The sequence below is a fragment of the Zootoca vivipara genome, chromosome 3, assembly GCF_963506605.1.
Source record: "Zootoca vivipara chromosome 3, rZooViv1.1, whole genome shotgun sequence".
NCBI lineage: Eukaryota > Metazoa > Chordata > Lepidosauria > Squamata > Lacertidae > Zootoca > Zootoca vivipara.
In genome coordinates this window covers 40,017,888-40,038,010 of record NC_083278.1, presented here as the reverse complement: position 1 = coordinate 40,038,010, position 20,123 = coordinate 40,017,888, and the positions used below count along the sequence as shown (strand labels likewise).

At 44.4% G+C, this 20,123-nt stretch overlaps 1 protein-coding gene across 8 annotated transcripts in view; it reads left to right on the top strand.

Annotated features, from left to right (window-relative positions):
• Positions 1-3,936: 3,936 nt before the first annotated feature.
• SYNCRIP (synaptotagmin binding cytoplasmic RNA interacting protein) overlaps positions 3,937-20,123 on the top strand; it is a 21,214-nt gene continuing 5,027 nt past the window's right edge. For 5 of the 8 annotated variants that reach the window (XM_035109449.2, XM_035109448.2, XM_035109447.2 and 2 more), the window contains exons 1-10: positions 4,038-4,166; positions 5,630-5,789; positions 6,478-6,596; positions 6,733-6,840; positions 8,668-8,781; positions 8,872-9,048; positions 11,858-11,993; positions 12,983-13,188; positions 14,963-15,112; positions 16,293-16,414. In XM_035109449.2, coding sequence (XP_034965340.1) covers positions 5,642-5,789; positions 6,478-6,596; positions 6,733-6,840; positions 8,668-8,781; positions 8,872-9,048; positions 11,858-11,993; positions 12,983-13,188; positions 14,963-15,112; positions 16,293-16,414 — 1,280 coding nt within the window. In that variant the 5' untranslated portion in view covers positions 4,038-4,166; positions 5,630-5,641. Of the gene's footprint in view, positions 4,167-5,021; positions 5,221-5,629; positions 5,790-6,477; positions 6,597-6,732; positions 6,841-8,667; positions 8,782-8,871; positions 9,049-11,857; positions 11,994-12,982; positions 13,189-14,962; positions 15,113-16,292; positions 16,415-20,123 lie in introns of those variants that run through there. The other 3 variants (XM_035109450.2, XM_060272575.1, XM_060272576.1) reach the window with 3 other exon arrangements.

Genomic DNA, 20,123 nt, shown 5'->3' with positions numbered 1-20,123 from the left:
TTTTCCCACTTCAACCTTCCTAGCCCCCCACCGCAGAAAGTTTCTATAACACCTGGAGGATCATCAGATCCAACTAACTGCTGCTGCATTTTACCTGGATTAAACTTTGGATAATCCAAAACTCCCCAAGCAGCATTTTGGAGCTTCCATTGCCTCCATGAGATACAACAGTAAATAACTGCTAGGTTGGCAGGAGCTGGGACGGAGCAACGGGGGCGTCGCGGGGATTTGAACCACCGACCTTCTGATCAGCAAGCCCTAGGCCCAGGGGTCGGCAAACTCAGCAGGGGGTCGGTCCACTGTCCCTCAGACCTTGAAGGCCCTGAGAGCTGGATCTCTTTGTCCAGGATGAACAATGCTGGTGGAGGTGCTTCTTTGGGTATACAGGGACAAAGCCATTTAGGGTTTTAAACACTGAATTGTGCTCAGAAACATGCTGGGAGCCAATGTAGATCTTTATGGGCCAGTGTTATATGGTCCCGGTGGCTGCTCCCAGTCACCAGTCTAGCTGTTGCATTCTGGATTAATTGTAGTTTCTGAGTCACCTTCAGAGGTGGCCCTACATAGAGCGCATTGCAGTAGTCCAAGTGGGAAATAACGGGCATGTAGTGCTCTGGCACGACAGTTTACAGGCAGGTAGGGTTTCAGCCGGCGCACCATGTGGAGCTGGTAGCTACATGTCTAGATAGGCTTGTCAAACATGTTTCAAGCAGGGGGTGTAAAAAATAGTGAAGGAGCCTGCCTGATATAGAGTTCTGAAGTGTTAATGTAGCCACAAAAGATCACTTTCTTACAACTAAAGAATGAGTATTATGTGGCACCTGTAACAAGGCCAGTTCTGTAGATTGAAGCATTTGAGTAGGCATATTTGGGGTAAGGCCATCTCGTAAGTAAACTGGTCCCAAGCTGTTAATGACTTTATATAGTAACTAGTGTATTTCAGCCCGTTCAATAACGGGCTCTAGAACATCCTGGGGTTCGGAGAAGCGCTTGCGCAGCGCTTCTCCGAACCCTGGGACCTGTCATTGCTGTCGGCGGCAAGGGGACAGGAACGGAGGAGGAGAAAGCGCTGCTTTCTCCTCCTCCGTTCCTCTCCCGCAGCCGCCGACAGCAAGGACACCTCCCAGGGTTCGGAGAAGCGCTTGCACAGCGCTTCTCCGAACCCTGGGACCTGTCATTGTTGTCGGCGGCAGGGGGACAGGAACGGAGGAGGAGAAAGCGCTGCTTTCTCCTCCTCCGTTCCTCTCCCGCAGCCGCCGACAGGAAGCAGAACTCCCAGGGTTCGGAGAAGCGCTTGCGCAGCGCTTCTTCGAACCCTGGGACCTGTCCTTGCTGTCAGCGGCAGGGGGACAGGAACGAAGGAGGAGAAAGCGCTGCTTTCTCCTCCTCCGTTCCTCTCCTGCAGCCACCGACAGGAAGCAGACATCCCAGAGTTCGGAGAAGCGCTTGCACAGCGCTTCTCTGAACCCTGGGACCTGTCCTTGCTATCGGCGGCAGGGGGACAGGAACGAAGGAGGAGAAAGCGCTGCTTTCTCCTCCTCCGTTCCTCTCCCGCAGCCGCCGACAGGAAGCAGACATCCCATGGTTCGGAGAAGCGCTTGCGCAGCGCTTCTCCGAACCCTGGGACCCGTCCTTGCTGTCGGCGGCAGGGGGACAGGAACGGAGGAGGAGAAAGCGCTGCTTTCTCCTTCTCCGTTCCTCTCCCGCAGCCGCCGACAGGAAGCAGACATCCCAGGGTTCGGAGAAGCGCTTGCGCAGCGCTTCTCCGAACCCTGGGACCCGTCCTTGCTGTCGGCGGCAGGGGGACAGGAACGGAGGAGGAGAAAGCGCTGCTTTCTCCTTCTCCGTTCCTCTCCCGCAGCCGCCGACAGGAAGCAGACATCCCAGGGTTCGGAGAAGCGCTTGCGCAGCGCTTCTCCGAACCCTGGGACCCGTCCTTGCTGTCGGCGGCAGGGGGACAGGAACGGAGGAGGAGAAAGCGGCGCTTTCTCCTCCTTCCTTCCTCTCCCCCAGCCGCCGACAGGAAGGACGCGCGCACTCTCCCCCCCCCGCCTCCTCCAACCGCCGCTCCTCACGGCCAGGGAGGGTTGTGAGGAGGCCTTCGCCGGCCTCCACCCCGGCGGGAGCGGCGGTTGGAGGAGGCAGAGTGGGGGGAGAGTGCGCGCCGCGCAGTCTCTGCTGTCCAATCCCTGTATCCCTGGGGCACATGCGCAGTGACCCAGGGACACACGGGACATCTGGACGCAGGGACAACATGGACATTATTATATAGGATAACTACCATATTGAACTTGGCCTGGTAGGAAATGGGCAACCAGCACAGATCCCAGCATAGCTGTTATATCGCAGACAGGTTCTCACTCCAGTCAGCAACATTGCTGCAGCATTCTGTGCTAACTGCAGGTTTTGGATCAAGTGCAAGAGAAGCATTACAGTAATCCAACCTTAAAGGTAAAGGTACCCCTGACCGTTAGGTCCAGTCATGGACGACTGGGGTTGCGGTGCTCATCTCACACTATAGGCCGAGGGAGCCGGCATTGCAGCTTCCAGGTCATGTGGCCAGCATCACTAACCCACTTCTGGCGAACCAGAGCAACGCACAGTGAGCGGTACCCATTTATCTACTTGCACTTTAACGTACTTTTGAACTGCTAGGTAGGCAGGAACTGGGACCAAACAACAGAGCTCGACCTGTCGCAGGGATTCGAATACCTGACCTGATGGGCAAGCCCTAGGCTCTGTGGTTTAGACAACAGTGCTACCTGCGTCCCTAGAAGTTACCACATGGCCTCACAGGACAAGTCTGAACTCACTAGAGAGGGTCAGAAGCAACACCCCCCCCCCCCTTAGACACTAGCCTAACTGTCCTGTCCCTACCACCTCCCATAATGAGGGAAAAATAGTCTTCACAATTAGCTGTCCCTCAGCTGGCCTTCCTGGGAATTGAGGATTCAGCTCAACTTTACCTCAGCTGCCCTTCCAGCTGAGGTAAAGTTGAGCTGAATCCTCAATTCCCAGGAAGGCCAGCTGACGGACAGCTAATTGTGAAGACCATTTTTCCCTCATTATGGGAGGAATTCAGGATTGCACGGAAAGTAGCATTAACTAGCAGCAGTGACAGTCATCTTCCTGTTTAAAGCTGTTTATCTACTTGACAATATAATTATTGTTAGTTACTACTGCTACTACTATTATTAATTTTAACTTGAATAGTACCAAGCTTTGCTAGGCTATGATAAGGTGTACACATTTTTATTTTTATTTTTAAATGGAATGCCGAGTTTAGCTGTTATGTCTTAACTACAGTGCCGATTAACTACATTTTTATTCAACAGCAACTTCTAGTACACATCCAGGTTCCCCGAACGACTTTACACCGAACTTTTAAAAAACCCACAAATTAAATATATATCTAACACACAGCATACTTAAAAATTAAATAACGTAACGAAGCGTAAAAGCAACATTGCACTAATCGTCAAGAAGTTGATTGCAATAGCCGTGACAATCCGAAATAACTACGGCACGTTCAGAACGCGAAAGTTCCCTCAGCGCTAATTAGGAATCTCCCAAAGACAGGGCGGCAGCGGCGGCGGCAGGGCAGGGGGCACGCGCGCAGCGGAGGGGGGCAGCCGCGCACGGAACGTTTTCTCTCGCCTTCCGCAACGTAGCGTGCTGAGGACCGCCAGCCACCGTCTGGCTGCCGTAGGCGCATGCGCGGCCTCTCATTGGTCCGCCGCCTTGCCTAAGAATCTAGCTTTGCCAAAGTTAGCGGGCGGGGCGATAACCCTTGTGGATCTGCTCGGGAGACCCCGGCGTTGGGGCTGCGCCAGCGCGCGCGCGTTCTCTCCCTCTCCCTCACACGGCGGCGGCGGCGCCTCCTCCTCCTCCCTCCCTCGCTCCTCCTGGCTTCTCCCCGCCCTGCCTGAGCCGAGTGGAAGGGGGCTGGGGTTGGTTGGTGCCAGCAGCGGCGTGAGCGCTCGAGCGGCCGCCATTTTACGCAGGCTCCTGCCACATTCTCAGGACACGCTGAGGGAGCGGAGAAGGGGCAGCTCCGCAACCGCGCCCCCCGCCCGCGCCACCCCCCCTCTCCGGAGCCCTTTCGCGCGCCGCTCGTCGTCCCTCCCCCGCCGCCGCTGCCAGCCCCTGCCGCTCGCCCCACACAGGTCAGCAGCCACCGGGGCTCGTCAGGCGCTGTGGAGAAGGGAGGGGAGAGGGAGAGTCGGTGGGGGGGGGTGGCGGAGAGAAAGAAGGGGCCCTAAGAGAAGGTTCTCCCCGGGAGGAGGAGGGAGCGGGCCGGGAGACCGTGGAAAACGGAGGGGGAGCGGGAGGCAGCCTGCCGCCCGGCCAGTTCCAGAGGAGGGGGGAGCTTGGATAAACAAAAGAGGCCGGCGACGGCCCAGTCCCGCGCAGCTTCTCCCGGCACTTTGCTATGCTGGATGGCGGGTGCCGCTAGGCCGCACGATATGGAGGGAAACGAGGGGAAGCCCTTAACTCGCGCCTCCCTGCTCGCCCCCCCTTCCTCTCGCGAGGGGCTCCAGCTGCCTCATTGTCCAGGCGGCAGCGCCATTCATTGGCCACGAGGCGCCTCCGGGGTGGGGTGGGACATGGTGGGAAGGCTGGAAGGAGCAAGGCAGGCAGCCGATGCCAATGTGGCTGCGGGACGCCTTTTTTTTTAATGGTGGTGGTGGGATTTTGTCGCGTGCCTTCGTGTCACGTAACGGCCCGGAGCCTGGTATCCGTGTCTTTCCAACGCTCGAGTTGGAAGAAGCATGGTGGGAAGAAGGGAGGGAGGGTCTTGATTCTGTGCGTGCGTGTTTTTACCCGGCGGGAGGAGGAACGGCATGGGAAGGCAGTCATTTTTGCCCCCCCCCCGCCCCGTTCTTTCCACATGGCGAAATCGGGCCCAGGGTGTTGCAATTCTTCTCCCGGAGGGAAAAGTGGGGGAGGAGGAGGAGGGACAGGCTGCTTTTCCGGGAGGGGGGGTGGGGTGGGGTGGAGGGAAGTTGGTCGCTGGAGGAAGTTGTAAGACATTTGAACGCGCCGAGCACGTGTTTCCAGCGGGCATATGGCGGCTGCCGCCGCTTGGGCTGGGTGCGGACTGGGAAGCGCTTTGTTCCTTTCGCCTGGTTGCTTTTAGACCCTGTCAAAGAGGCGGGAAGAAGCTGTAGCGTAGGCAGCGGAACGGGATTTTGCGAGAGGTTGAATGAAGCGATTCGGGTAAAAGCAGCAGGGAATGGCAGTGGCTGTGTCTCGCGTTGGTGGCTGCACGTTCTTCCTCGCCTTTTGCTTCTTGTTCCATTTCTAACTTCTCAAAGAGCTTCTTAGGGCGTTTTAAAGAGATAGAGCTAAAGAAGGGAGGTGAGCTAGAAAGTTCGGCTGGATTGTGTAAAATCTGCAATAAAATCTTAATATCCCCGCTAGGCTTTGGTTATAGGGTGGTATGCCTTTGCACTACTGTATTAGTCTTTCTCTTGAAAAAGCATTGCGTGCTTTGATTGCAAAAGTAGTAGGGAAAAGGCTTAAACTCTGCAAGTCCCTAGTAGGTAGCTGCATGTATTGATTGATACACCAATAGTTCAGCCTTAAGGTTTATAGCTTAATTATGATGCTTATTGCGTTTGAACAGATATCTGGAAACATGGCTTCTGAACATGTTAATGGGAATGGTACTGAAGAGCCGATGGATACTTCTGCTGCAGTTACCCATTCTGAGCATTTCCAGACATTGCTTGATGCTGGTTTACCACAGAAAGTTGCTGAAAAACTAGATGAAATTTACGTTGCAGGTAAGATGTAAAACTTGCAAAGTCACATTTTCAATATTTTCTATTGGACTTTTCCTTGCTTTGGGCTAAAATAGCAACTTTTTGTGGTTTCCAAACAAAAAACAAAAACCCAAAGATGGGGACTGCAGTCTTCTTAGCAAGTGTTTGGATGATAAACAATAACGTGGCATTTATGCTGCTGTAGGTTAGTCTGTGGTACTGAGTGAATGGGTGGTGGTAGGGGAATGCAGTTGTACTTCAGGCAGTAGGAAGAGTTCATAGTGGATTATATTTGTCTTTGGAGCACTGTGTAGTAAGTGAGGCAGTAATCACAAGTATCACTTCTGGAGGATACCTGATTGAATGTTTGAACCTGTGGGTGCAAAGGCTACTGTGTTTTCAGTCATGTTCTGAAGCTCAGTTTTGGAGACCAATAGAATTGATTGAGTGCTTTAGTTTTTTTAAACAGTTTCCTTAAGAGGCAGAAAAGTACTAAGAATCACTGCTCAAGTTGAGTCAACTGTTTATGCAAAATTATGACTTTTCAGAGGTTGTCAAAACAAAAGTATCAGCATATGTAATACAGTACATTTGTAGATTAAGGCAACTATTTAAGTAAAGGGGAAATCCTGAAATGGGCCTCTGATCAGTGGATCTGCTTCTGAAATGAAATAACTAAAATGCTAGAATATAATATTTCTTTTTCTAGGACTAGTTGCTCACAGTGATTTAGATGAAAGAGCTATTGAAGCTTTAAAGGAATTTAATGAAGAAGGTGCATTGGCAGTGCTTCAGCAGTTTAAGGACAGTGATCTCTCACATGTTCAGGTAATGTACCACTATAGTGGCATTTCTGTTCCTTGATAGTATTACAGTTTGTACTAACACATGTGAAAAACTTGAACAAGTTAGGATGATTGATTTAAAATTCAGCCCTTACACTTTATTTGTGTAATCTTTTTAGAACAAAAGTGCCTTTTTATGTGGCGTCATGAAGACATATAGACAGCGAGAAAAACAAGGGACCAAAGTGGCAGATTCTAGCAAAGGACCAGATGAGGCAAAAATCAAGGTATGCTTTCTGATAGGCCAGTATGCTTATGCCTTTGGTGCTAATTTCTGTGGTTGTATAAGAATGATTTGTGTTGAGGTATTTTTTTAACAACATTATTCTTGGGTCATCCCTGCATTGGTGCTTGCCAGTTGACATTTCTTTAAGAGCAGCTTACTCTTATTTAAATTTCTCTGCACAGTATTTGCCCATGTTTAACTCTTGGAAAAAGTCTCTGGATACAGGTCCTGTGCTGCATCCTGCAGAGGGAGATATTAGGATGCAATTGTAAAAGTACCTCTGGCATCTGATTGGTGCCACTCACTGTGCCACAAATTGTTATAGAATGGCAGTTTTTGTACCCAGTCCATACATTTAATATTGGCATCATGATTTGTAGGCTTTCTCTTTCTTGCTTTTAGTAGATATACATTCACATCTGTTCTTATATATGAATCATCACTACTGGCACTGTTATTTGAGATTAAATTGTATAAGCCAGCAGTTGGAAGTTTAGTACAACCTGACACTGGAAAGACTTCAGTGCTTCATGACTATTGAAGTATACCACAAATATTTCAGCTTATTCTACCATGAGAAATCATACCTTTTCATAGAGAAGAGTAACTTTTTATTGTGTGGAAAGCCCACAGCAATCAAATACAGAAATTGTAGAAAAGCAATTGAATGTAGCATTTTCACACAGTACTGTACATACCTTTTCCATGGCTTGCTTGCTTTTGTTTTTTGAGTGCTCAGTTACTGGAAATCCAATAGATTTTATCCATAATTTCATTCACAAAGAGCTAATGAAATACTGGGCAGTATTTAATCTCTTTAGTCAAACTGAAGTATGCATGTCCACAGGACTGTAGGGCAGGCTTAGTGTTGATTGAAGCATGTTTATTTAGTGTTGATTGAAGCATGCATGTTTATGCTAATTCATACAATTTGGAGGAGGGGGAAGAGTGGCCTTCCATAAAAAGTGACCTGGACACTTCCAAGCCTATTGTGCTGCTGCTCTACTAGGCATGCTATGTTTCATTAGATGTATTCTTTTAAACTTGAGGTCTCCATGCTTCACCTCTTGCGTGCTCTCCAAATTCAGAGGGCACAGCAGTATTCTCAATTGGAGCTGGCTCTGTGTATGGCCAAGAGAAGGCTGCCTATGTCCTATGTGGTTCTCAAAGGGTGTGGTATACCACACTGGTGTGGCAAGTGTGATGGGAAGATTCAAGGATAATCAGTATTATATTTGGGAATGATTAATGTTCTTATAAAGATGCATTGTTTTATACTTTATGGATGTCCAATAATCACATTATAAAGTAGTTTTGTTCTGTTTTATAAATCAAGCACTGCTAGGAGTTATTTCAGTTTCCCCATGTATTTCTTATCAATAAAAAATTCAGTGTGGTGCAAGCAAATTTTAATTCTGAAAGTGGCCTAGAGAAAAAAGTTTGAGAACTACTGCCCTGCAGTGAGGCGCAGACCTTCATTTGATGGGATAAGTGTAAGATTCTTGACATAACAGCTGCCTATGCAAACAGAAGGCACTTGGTGAAGGAAGCAAAACTGAATTTGAGAAGCTTTGCACACAGGATTTAGGATTGAAATGTACAATAGGTTTTTTCGGAAGGGTGTGTTTTTGTGCAAAAATCAAATTTGCTCAAAATTAGTATATATTCAGACATACTCAAAGCTGAGGAAATGCAAGTCGCTCTAAAAGCGTAAGTGCCAAAGATTTTTTCATTGCAAACATTCGTCTCCTTTTCCTATTTTAATTAGACAGTGCAATTACTTGGTAAACAGCTATATTTATTTAAAACTCTAAACTTAAATTTGAAGGCACTTTTGGAGAGAACGGGTTACACACTTGATGTGACTACTGGACAAAGAAAATATGGTGGTCCTCCCCCAGAGTGTGTCTACTCAGGACAACAGCCTTCTGTTGGCACTGAGGTAAGCAGCATCACATTTTATGATGGGGTGGTGTGTCCTTGCTACCTGTATGTGTGATCCTTTTTAAAATATGTGTTTTTTTTGTTACAGATATTTGTGGGTAAGATTCCAAGGGACTTATTTGAGGATGAACTTGTTCCATTATTTGAGAAAGCAGGGCCTATATGGGATCTTCGCTTAATGATGGACCCTCTGACCGGCTTAAACAGAGGATACGCTTTTGTCACTTTTTGTAACAAAGAGGCAGCTCAGGAAGCTGTTAAACTGGTAAGATTTTTCTTAGTGTATTCTTTTAGGATCACCCCTTTATCTAAAAGCAAGTACAAAAATCCCTGGCAGTGGCTGAAAATATTCTCTTCGGTGTACATCATGATGTATAGATCAGAATTGTTTAGGCCTAGTGACTTCCAAAACCTTTTAGTTAAGCAGTTCTAAGAGTTCCTTTACCTTATTTATTCAGTTCATTATGTTATATGCTTTTTTTTTCTTCCACCCCTGTGAGCGTCAGGGACAGCAGAAATGGAAATACTTACAGTCCAGTCTTACACATGTGTACATGGAATTATGTATTGGGTTAAGTGGGCTCATTGCACGATAGCTGCTGTTTAACTCATTCAAAGGCAATCCCGGATTAGGTCATACTGTACAATATCTTCTCTATTAGTGGCTTTATGTTAGAATATCATAGATGTGGGGGGAAATTGAATTATTGCACGAAGAGCAGGATTTTGAACAAGTTGTTTTCAAAGGCTGAGAAACATGACCCTTGACCTGAAAGAAAACTAGCTGCCTACCATTTTACGAAAGATTTCTGTCTTATTTGCTTGAAAAAGATTGAGCCTAGTGACTGGGCTTATGAAGTACCATTTCTTTAGCTTAAAGTTGCACGTCCGTAGTTAAAATGTTGGTTATGGTCTCTATTGTTGAATGTACTGTAGTTTTACATGGTACACTAAATTGGTATAGCGTGCAGTGCCTTCATGTGGCTTAATTTGATATTAAAGTAATCTAATTGTCCCACTCTACTTAAAATGAGGGATCAATTTCCATGGTCTCTGCTCCCCCTTTTGCTTTTCTACATGAGGGATTATAGCATATCCTTGGTCTCTGACTTGCAATTCAGGGAATGAGCACTGCCATAAAAAGGGTCAAGGGGAGCAATATCTGGGGAGAGATTATCAAGGTCATATTTTGCTCATAGTCAAAACAAGAACAGTGGGACATTTAGCAAAAACCAAGTAGCTCCATAGGTAGGCTTAACTTTTCCTCACAGAGTGAGATGACTTGTACAATTACTGAAGTATGGTAAGGATGGATTCTACTCCACTTTATATTGACGTGTGTTCCTAATGGGAGAGAATTCTGCTGCAGTGCAGGCTGTAGTTGGTTTCATTAAAGCTAAGCAACATTTTGTGTACCCTGTTTCTCATATTTTAAGGCATCCCCATAAAATAAGCCATAGCAGGATTTTTAAGCATTCAAGGAATATAAGCCATACCCCGAAAATAAGACATAGTGATAGGCGCAGCAGCAGTGCCGGCCGCGGCAGGAGGAGGAGGAAAAAATAAGACATCCCTTGAAAATAAGCCATAGTGTGTTTTTTTGAGGAAAAAATAAATATAAGACGTGTCTTATAATATGAGAAACACGGTATTAGGAGATGAAAGGAGAATAGTTGTGCTCAGGTACCACTGTTGCTGATTTTCTCTGATCTAGAATTATAATTTGTTGCTAACTTCAAGAGCAACTTGTAGGGTTTAACCCAAGGTATCTTTGAAGCACATCCCCCCCCCAAATAATCTTAAGAGCTGTAGTTTAAGGGTGCTAGGAATTGTAGCTGTGTGAGGGGTAAGCTACAGTTTCCAGGGCTTGTGTGTGTTTGTGTCTAATGTCCACACAGCTGACAAGCATAGTGTACTCATTTACAGTCATACCTCGGTTTAAGTATGCTTCGGTTTGAGTACTTTCAGTTTAAGTACTCCGCGGACCCGTCTGGAACGGATTAATCCACTTTCCATTGCTTTCAATGGGAAAGTTCGCTTCAGGTTAAGTACGGACTTCCGGAACCAATTATAGTCATACCTCGGGTTAAGTACGCTTCAGGTTGAGTACTTTGCGGGCCTGTCTGGAATGGATTAATCCACTTTCCATTACTTTTAATGGGAAAGTTTGCTTCAGGTTAAATACTTTTCAAGTTAAGTACTCCATGGACTCGTCTGGAACGGATTAATCCACTTTCCATTACTTTCAATGGGAAAGTTTGCTTCAGATTAAGTACGCTTCAGGTTAAGTACAGACTTCCGGAACCAATTGTGTACTTAAACCGAGGTACCACTGTACAGGGTAGCTAGGTCAATCTGTTGCTGCAAAAACAACAACACCATTATTGTGGCAATTTTTTAAAAAATATAATTTTATTATGGCGTAAATTTTTATGAACCAGAGCCCATGATAATAAAATTGCCAGTCTTTAAAGTGCCTCAATACACTTCGTTGATACTGTGCCAAGTTACTTTTAATAAGGTAGGTGGAAGCAATCCAGGGCCATACAGAACCATCTATTTAGTGGCCCATGTAACTGCATTATCACATGGTTAGAAGCCACGCTGTTGAAAATGGTGCATGTAGCACCAAACCCCTAATACAGCGGTACCTCGACTTACAAACGACTCGACAACTGAATTTTTCGACTTACGAATGGGGGTAATGGCTGCGCGCTTATGAATGTCTTGATATCCAAAAGGAAACCGCGGCGGTTTTAGATAGGGATTTTTCGACTTACAAATTTTTAGATAGGGTTGCTTCGACTTAAGAATTTTTCTGTTTCCAATGGCGTTGCGTTTCCAATGGTGTTTTTCGACTTAACGAATTTTTCAACCTACGAAGGTGCCTTCGGAACGGATTAAATTCGTAAGTCGAGGCACCACTGTATGTGAAACACTTCCTCCTCTTTTGAAAAAATACTACTCTGTATTGAGTAATATTTCTGCAATGAAGTAAAAGTTTAAAGTTTGCAAGCAAGGAAAAGCATAAGCACTTTGGGATGACCTACCCTATATTACTTTCTTTCTTCTAGTATAACAATCATGAAATCCGCTCTGGAAAACATATTGGTGTATGTATCTCCGTTGCCAATAATAGGCTCTTTGTTGGCTCTATTCCTAAGAGTAAAACAAAGGAGCAGATAGTTGAAGAATTTAGCAAAGTAACAGGTAAGTTACTTTGTATCTTGGGTGTGAATTTAAAAGGAAATAATTCAAGTGATCAGTGATGAATTTTTTCACCATCTTTCGGCTGATGTTGAATGATGATGACATTGTAAACTGAGATCATAAGGAATATTCTTGACAATAGGAAAGAGATGAGCTGGGACTGTGGCCTATCCTTGTGTCATACATTGCTTGCGGGAGGTTTTACCCAACGCCTCTTATTCAGTAAGTTGACTGTTTGGAAGAAACTATTAAAGAAGTAATTTTGCTCAGTTCTGCTAGATCGTGCTGTCGAGCATTTAGAATGTTCATGGGCATTCCATGACATCATAACAGCTTGGCTTCATTTGCCCTTTATTTTATGTTAACACACTGTACTGTGCTAAGATAAAATAAAGGGCAAACGAAGCCAAGCTGTTGCGATGTCATGGAATATTCATGACATTCAGTAGAGACATACTACACTGGTCAGTTGCTGAAAATATTTGACTGGTCAAATATCTAGCCCCAAATTAGAGGCAAGTGTTGTGCATGTGTGCAGTCTTTTTTCTTGTTCAGTTCAGACTTTTTCTCTTCATAGAAAAGTACTTTCAATGGGGAGTAAATTAAATTTTCTGTGTTAGTTTTCAGTTAGTGCCATGGTGCGGTATATATGGGGGAAAGCATCAGAAGATAAGCTACCGTACTTTTCCATGTATAAGACTAGGTTTTTTATTTAAAAATTAGGTTAGAAATTTGGGCTCGTCTTATACACTCCCCCCCTTTTCTTAATTTGGAGTCCCCCAAAATTATACAAGTCTTTTACACAGGGATGTGTTATAACGGAAAAATACGGTATATAAGAAATTCTAACATTTTACTGGCAAATTTTAGCAAATCTAATAGTCTACTGTATTATATTAGGGTAAAAAGACAAATTGTCACAGTTTTTCGTTTTTTAATAAATTTGTATGACTGCTTAACTAAGCTCATGTGATTGGCTTCAATTTCAGAGGGTCTCACAGATGTAATATTGTATCACCAACCTGATGACAAAAAAAAGAATAGAGGCTTTTGTTTCCTTGAATATGAAGATCACAAAACTGCAGCACAAGCCAGGCGTAGGTTAATGAGCGGAAAAGTGAAAGTCTGGGGTAATGTGGTTACAGTTGAATGGGCTGATCCTATAGAAGATCCAGATCCTGAAGTCATGGCAAAGGTAAAAGATAACAGTGATTTTAAAAAAAATTATAGCAAGCTGAAAGGCATGATTATTTTGTTAAATCTGTATCATATGGCAAATGCTCAGTGTTAGAAACAGAGATACGAAAGCTAAATGGCACATTACACCTAGCTTATGGGTGCAACAACAGAAGGCGCACTTTTTAATAAGAAGAATACAAAGCTGAAAATGAATGAACAGCAGCTAAAATATGTTCATTTTTCACATGGTCTAGTCTTCCCCCTGCCCACCCCCCTAATATTCTTAAGGGGGTCTCTTCACCAGTCTTCAAAGAGTTGCTGGAAGTGGGGAGGCAGAAAAAGGTCCTCCTTTCCTTCCACTCTGTAGTTTTACTCTGAAATCTTAGGCGCAGTACTGCGCCCAGAGTTCAGAAATTGCTTGCCCTAATGAAATTCCCTGTTGCAAAATGCACCTACAACAATGGGAGTTTCAAACAAAATGCTATAGAAGGAATAATGCTTGCAAAATGATTTTACTACAGTAACTTGAATGGCTTGTTCTGTACTCAGAGCAAGAACATTTGTGAAAGCTACAAAGGTTTGCTAGAATCTTCAACCAAACTATATAAAGCTGATAACTCAATAGGAGAACATGCTTTCTGGTTAATGACACTGACAAAATTTGCAAATAAGATCTTAATATGAATTTTCACTGCTTGTAATAATTTTTATACAAATTGTGGATTGTTAACTTGAAGCTTACTTGGCTCATAACAGAGAAGGAGACATATTTCAATCTGATGCCCTGTTTGTGTTTGCATGACCAGCATTTATCAGACTAGTATGATAAAACTAGTTAGATAGTTACAGAACTTTATTGCATTATCTCATTACATTATGTCAATACAAGTCCTGCCTTCTTTTTAGTCCAGTCTTAGTATCCCCATTGTTGTAGGTGATGGCTTCAAATCACTGCAATTCTCTCTTCTACTGGGATTCTTCATTATCATTTACTGGAACTGGGTTTCATTTCCACATTAGGTAAAAGTCTGGGGGAATAGTAAATGTGTGTTGCTAGGGCAGATGACAACTCTAGGCAGGAGTCAGATGCCTTTCTATGCTGAAACTATGTCAGTACCTTTTATGTTCCAGTTGCTAACCAGGGACTTGGGTGTTGGGACTTGCAACAACATACCACCACTCAGGCCCGGCTCTAGGTGCACTCCCGGTGGCGCAGGGCCGGCAAGGGGGGGGCGCTGCGCAACGAAGCCGCGCGGAAGCTGCAAGGGCGGGGGCGTCGGAGCGATCTCCGTGCCTCAGCACCAGGGCGCCCGACCTGCTCGAGACAGCATTGCCACCACTCTTAAATATCCAAGTGACATTGGAAGAATGAGTATACATTCGGAGCTAGTAGGCTTTTCCCCAGATATAAGCATCTTTGGGAAAAAATGTGGATGGAGTTGTTAATAATAATAATAATGGCAGCTTTTAGGGAAATATGTTGTCTGAATTCTTTATAACTGGAATTTGTAAATGTTGAGATCCAGAATGTGCATAACAGAACTTTCATCTCTTCCTTGTCTGCATCCCCTTGAACCCTTTCGAAACCTTCTGAGGGTTAAGGGAACCCACAGGACTAGATTTTGGATGTGCATGAGAAGAGGATGAAAGTCATGTTGGGTGACTGAAAGTTGCTTTTGCAGTGTTTGATACAACTCAATGGCGCATCCCAAGCGCTCTTGGCGAATGCCAGTATTGCAAAGAATGAAACAAAATTGTAGTCTGAATTAACCCTTGATGCTTTATTTTAGGTGAAAGTGTTATTTGTGCGGAACCTTGCAAATTCAGTCACAGAGGAGATACTAGAAAAGGCCTTTAGTCAGTTTGGAAAGCTGGAGCGAGTTAAAAAGCTAAAAGATTATGCTTTTATCCATTTTGATGAACGTGATGGTGCTGTAAAGGTAGGTTTTGATTATCAGTGCAGTTACTGCTACAAGATCAAATTATTTTAAAGTCACATGTGTAACTAAAACATTTGTGTTATAAGATGCTTAAAGCTTTGTGCTGTAGTTTTGAGCTCTAAAGTGATAGGAATACAGTGGTTGGCTGTACATGTTCTGAGAAGTTTGGTGCTCATTTTTGCTGTCTATCTCTCAAAGTAGAAAATTCATTGCTTCTCCTTTGCTTACCTTGTACTACACTCTTAAAAATAAGGATACAATGCAGACTGTTCAGTTCACTGATCTGCTCATTTTTAAGCCAGTCTACTCTAAAACCCTTGTGCACAGTGCAGAAACAGCTGTGTCCTGAGTTTTCATGAGTGAAATTCCATTCACAGAAACCTCTAACCTAGGCATTTACACCTTTCCCCTGAAAAGCCACTCTGGAGGTCTGGGAGACCCCTGAACAGTGTAGGAAGTGACGACGAGGCATGTAGTAGGAAGGAGGAATTTGTTAAATCACCTTTCTTCGTTGAGAACCCCTGTTTCATCTCTTGTCTGTTTCATGAACGGGACGCTTCTATTTGCAAATGAATTGTTGCATGTCCAAGTAGGAGTTAGAGTGGCTAAATATACCTGAAGTTTTCTAAACTTACTCATGACACCAAATGCAATCATTTAGATTTCTACCCCCTCCCCTCAAAAAATAAAAATAGAATTGTCATAGGGGACAACATAAGTAGAGTACAGTTCCCCATACCTGATGCTATTTCTAATTTTAGTCATCTCAGTATTTGAATTAAATTTTGTTCTCTTTGTTCATACAATTCCCTATTCTGTTTGTTTTTACTTTGAACAACTTTACCTTGCAACCTATTTTGTGAGAATGTGTAGCTGTTAGATATTGCTTTAATTTCAAGTGTTTGCTTTGCAGCACCTATCTTTTTGCAGATCTGGTTTCAAGCCCTCATGGGTTGCAAGGAGTATTTTTGAAAACCTACACATTGGAAAAATCAAAGGACCTCAGACAGGGCCTCTAGTGGACAGGAGGTGGGCTTATATGCCCTACATATCTACCAGCAGTGTTTTCCCCTAACATCTCTTACTATTCATATTGTCTGCGTTCTTTGCATATTATTTTTAAAAATACATTTTTGGAAGAATTTATTGCTAATACGTGTTTCAAAACTATTCTCCACAGGCAATGGAAGGAATGAACGGAAAAGATTTAGAAGGAGAAAATATAGAAATTGTTTTTGCAAAGCCACCTGATCAAAAGAGGAAAGAGCGGAAAGCGCAGAGACAAGCTGCTAAAAATCAAATGTAAGTGCTAAAGTGTGCATTTGACACTAAATGACACTTATACAAGTGTTGTGGGTTTGTAGTTCTTGCTGTATGCTGAGCATACATACCATGGAAACATTTGTAAAAAAAATGTTGGTTCTTTGGTGACATTTACTGCTCAAGATATTGACTTCCCTTTATGCATGCTTTTCCAAAAATAAAAGTGCAGCCTGTATCTTTTGGTCTATTTTTAAAAGTGGAGAGAGAATTACTATGTTAACTACATAACACTTCCAGGTGAGAAGTAGTGTTCTCTTCATTACTTGGGCCTGTATATATGTTTTAAAAATATGTCCTCATAAGTGACCAGGCAGTGCACCTTTCCCCCCTGAGATACTATAAGAAAAAGTGGAAAAAGCAATAGAGACGTGTAGCTGATCAGAAAGTGTCTCTGGGTCTATGAATTTCTGCTTATTCTGTTATATTCATTGCTGCTAATTATTCATTCAGTATTTATTATGTTATTTGTTACTGATCCTCACCCTAAGCTTTGTGTTGCAATTTTGTGTATTGTTACTGATCCTCACCCTAAGCTTTGTGTTGCAATTTTGTGTATCTGTGGTTTTTCATGACACAATCTTGTGCAGATTTTGTGGTGCAACACTCCTCATGGGGTGGGGGGATGTCAGTATGTGAATGAGCTGTATCCCCTAGAGAGTTTTTTTGGGGGGAGGGGGCAACTTCATTTTATATGCTACTGTACCCACAGTTCTTATTAAGTATGAAGCCTTCTTGACAAAACACTTGTATCTTCATATATATATATATATATATATATATATATATATATATATATATGACAAACTGTATACCATAAATAATATACTCCTTCTCCCCCACTGTTTATTTGTCATTCTAATAGCTATCTCAGCTGTTTCTACACCACATCCAATATTGTTGTGCAAGTGCACTTCTACTTGTGCAGCAAGACATGCATTTCCTCTTCCCACTGCAGCCCTCACCGCCTCCAAATCTGTTCTGGAGTGTCCCCAACAGCGAAGGAGATTTTGGGAGCATGGGGAGCTGCAGTGGGGATGGGAAAACTGCTGATGGATGGACACCATTGGATGTCAGCCTTTCATTTGCATTTCTGGAATAAATTAAAAGGAAGAGTTACAAATATTCATGTGTCTCAAGCATTTATTTACAAGAACTGTAAAAGATGTGCCAATCACAAAAGGCAAAACTCAGCTTTATGGGAGACTTGGGTTTGCTCATTGGGACTTGGCCTTTCCCCTGCAGTGCTGCACCCCCTCTCCTCAGTCTCTGGACCATCCAAATCAGATATTGTTGGTATGGGGAGGACTGAATTTGCTTTATGTGGGTGGAAGTCCATTCTGTGGTTACAGAGACAGTGTTGAATGCAACTCAAAATAGAAATGATGCAGCACCTGGTGGTGGTTCCAGGTCTTAGGCAACCATGAGCATGTATATATGTTAGCTGTTTATAGAACAACAGATTGAATTTGATTATACTGCTGGTTTTTAATTATGAATGGTGCATGCTCTGAATACATCCAAGGCTTATTTACTGCTAGTTTGGAATCCCATTTTAGTCGGCATATCTACCCTTTGAATGTAAGCTGTCAATGAAAGTGCATGTTCAAAGAGGCTTGCTGATAGCACCATTCAGCTCTACACTAGGTAGTCCTCAGTTAGAGCTATCATGTGGCTAATTTATGAAAAAGTAGTGGCAGGCTTGATCTTGCACATGCTGTCCCCTGCACTGGTACAATGAGATAGGAAGAGGGCATGGGGTGCTCCACAGGGGTGCTCTGCTGACGTGTGTGGAGGCCAGGAATGGAACTCCTGTGCAAAATGGTCACTGCCTATACTTACTGTGTCACAACTAATTGAGATAGAGGCCTTCTGAGTTTCCATGCGGCTTATACCCTCCTGGTGGTGCAGCAGTAATACTGCAAGCACATTTGTAAAGCTACACTTACATTTGACTAAATCCTGAAGACATCTGGGCAAATCTAGGCTCTGGCCAGATTGGTTTGAGACATCCCTGGTCAAGTTGACTTGGAGCAATTTGAGACTGTCATAATTGGGTGGGGAGGCAGGCAGGTTCTGCTTGATTAGCATATTCCCTGCACGAAATGTCCTGGCGAAGCAACACCCAGCAAGATTGAATTCCCTGCTGGTGAACAGAGGGTTAAATAATGATGGGGGTGAAGGATTTAAACCCAGATTACAAATTTGGACTGGGCCCTGAATTGATTTGGGGTCTATCCAAAGTGCTGGATTGGGCCCTGGATCTGGTGTGTATGTGCAATGCCCTAATGGGTATCCAGCCCCAAGTGTCCTCTTTCTTTCTGCTTTGTGCTCATCTATATTCTCTTTGGCTTGGACCTGCTCCCTCTCTTCATGCAGTTCATATCCCTTAATTATTATTTGGTGGACAGTGACTCTCCTACTTTTCATGCTGTTCATATCTCAGGCAGGTGCTAAAGCATCAACAAATGGTGTCTTTAGTCAATTTTGAAACATGTCTACGCTGTGGTAGTTTTTGAAATTAGAAAGGGGTCCTGCATCTCTTTCCCTGCCCCCTCCTTATTGTTAATGGGTCTTTCTGTATTCCTTGTTAGTCTGTGACTAGCCAATTTCAGGCATTCTCTGTCCATGGAAGGGATGTAGAGATGTATGTGCTGACCCTGTTCCCTTTCTGATAATGAGGACTGTAAATGTTTCATTAAAAAAATATTTCCTACTCAGGAAATTGGGGTAGAGGGAGTGGGAGAAGCTCATACAGCTGTTCCTTGGATAAATGTCTAAAGAGAGCTTTCGTTGTCTTGTGTATAGTGTAACTTGTTCTCTGGATGATAGCACTCCAAAATCTGGGTTATGTGGATTCAAACTGTTAATATCCAGCAGCTGGAGGATTCTGCTGCAAGATCAAGAAAGGACCTACACAGAGTACCGTGTTTCTCATAAAATAAGACGTACCTATAAAATAAGCCATGGCAGGATTTTCATGCATTGACAAAATATAAGACATACCCCAAAAATAAGCTGTAGTGGTGGGAGCAGGTCTGGATGGAAGAGGAAGATGCCTGTCAGCGCCCAGAACCGGATGCTGCTGCCCCTCCAAAACGCCCAGCAGTGTGTGCCACATGGAGCCCCGATCGAGCGGGAGCCGGCAAGAGCTGCAGCGTGTGCTGCACCGAGCCCCAACCCGGCAAGAGCCGCAGCGCGTGCCACGTGGAGCCCCAAGCCAGCGGGACCCAGCAGCGCGCTCTGCTGAAGCGCCGACAAAGCGCCCAGCAGCGCCACGCGGAGCACCCCGAGCCAGCAGGACCCAGCAGTGCTCTGTAGCACTTTGAATCCTCCTCCTCCTGCGGCTCGGGGCGCTCTGTGCGGCGCTGCCGGGCGCTTTGTTGGCGCTGCAGCAGCAGCAACAGCCAGTTCCGGGCGCCGAGCTGCAGCAGGAAGAGGAGGTAATTAAAAAAACAACCCCGAAAATAAGCCATAGGCTTATTTTCTTGAGTAAAATAAATATAAGACGGTGTCTTATTTTAGGAGAAACACGGGTAGGTGTAATGCATGTGGCATAGAAAAGTTTCTGAATCCAGTCTTCAGCTTTATTTACCAAATAGAGGTAAAAGAATTGTGATAGAACAGCGTAGGGCATCAGACAATTTTCCAATGAAGATTGCCACATTTGTCAAAGAAAAATTTCCAGTTC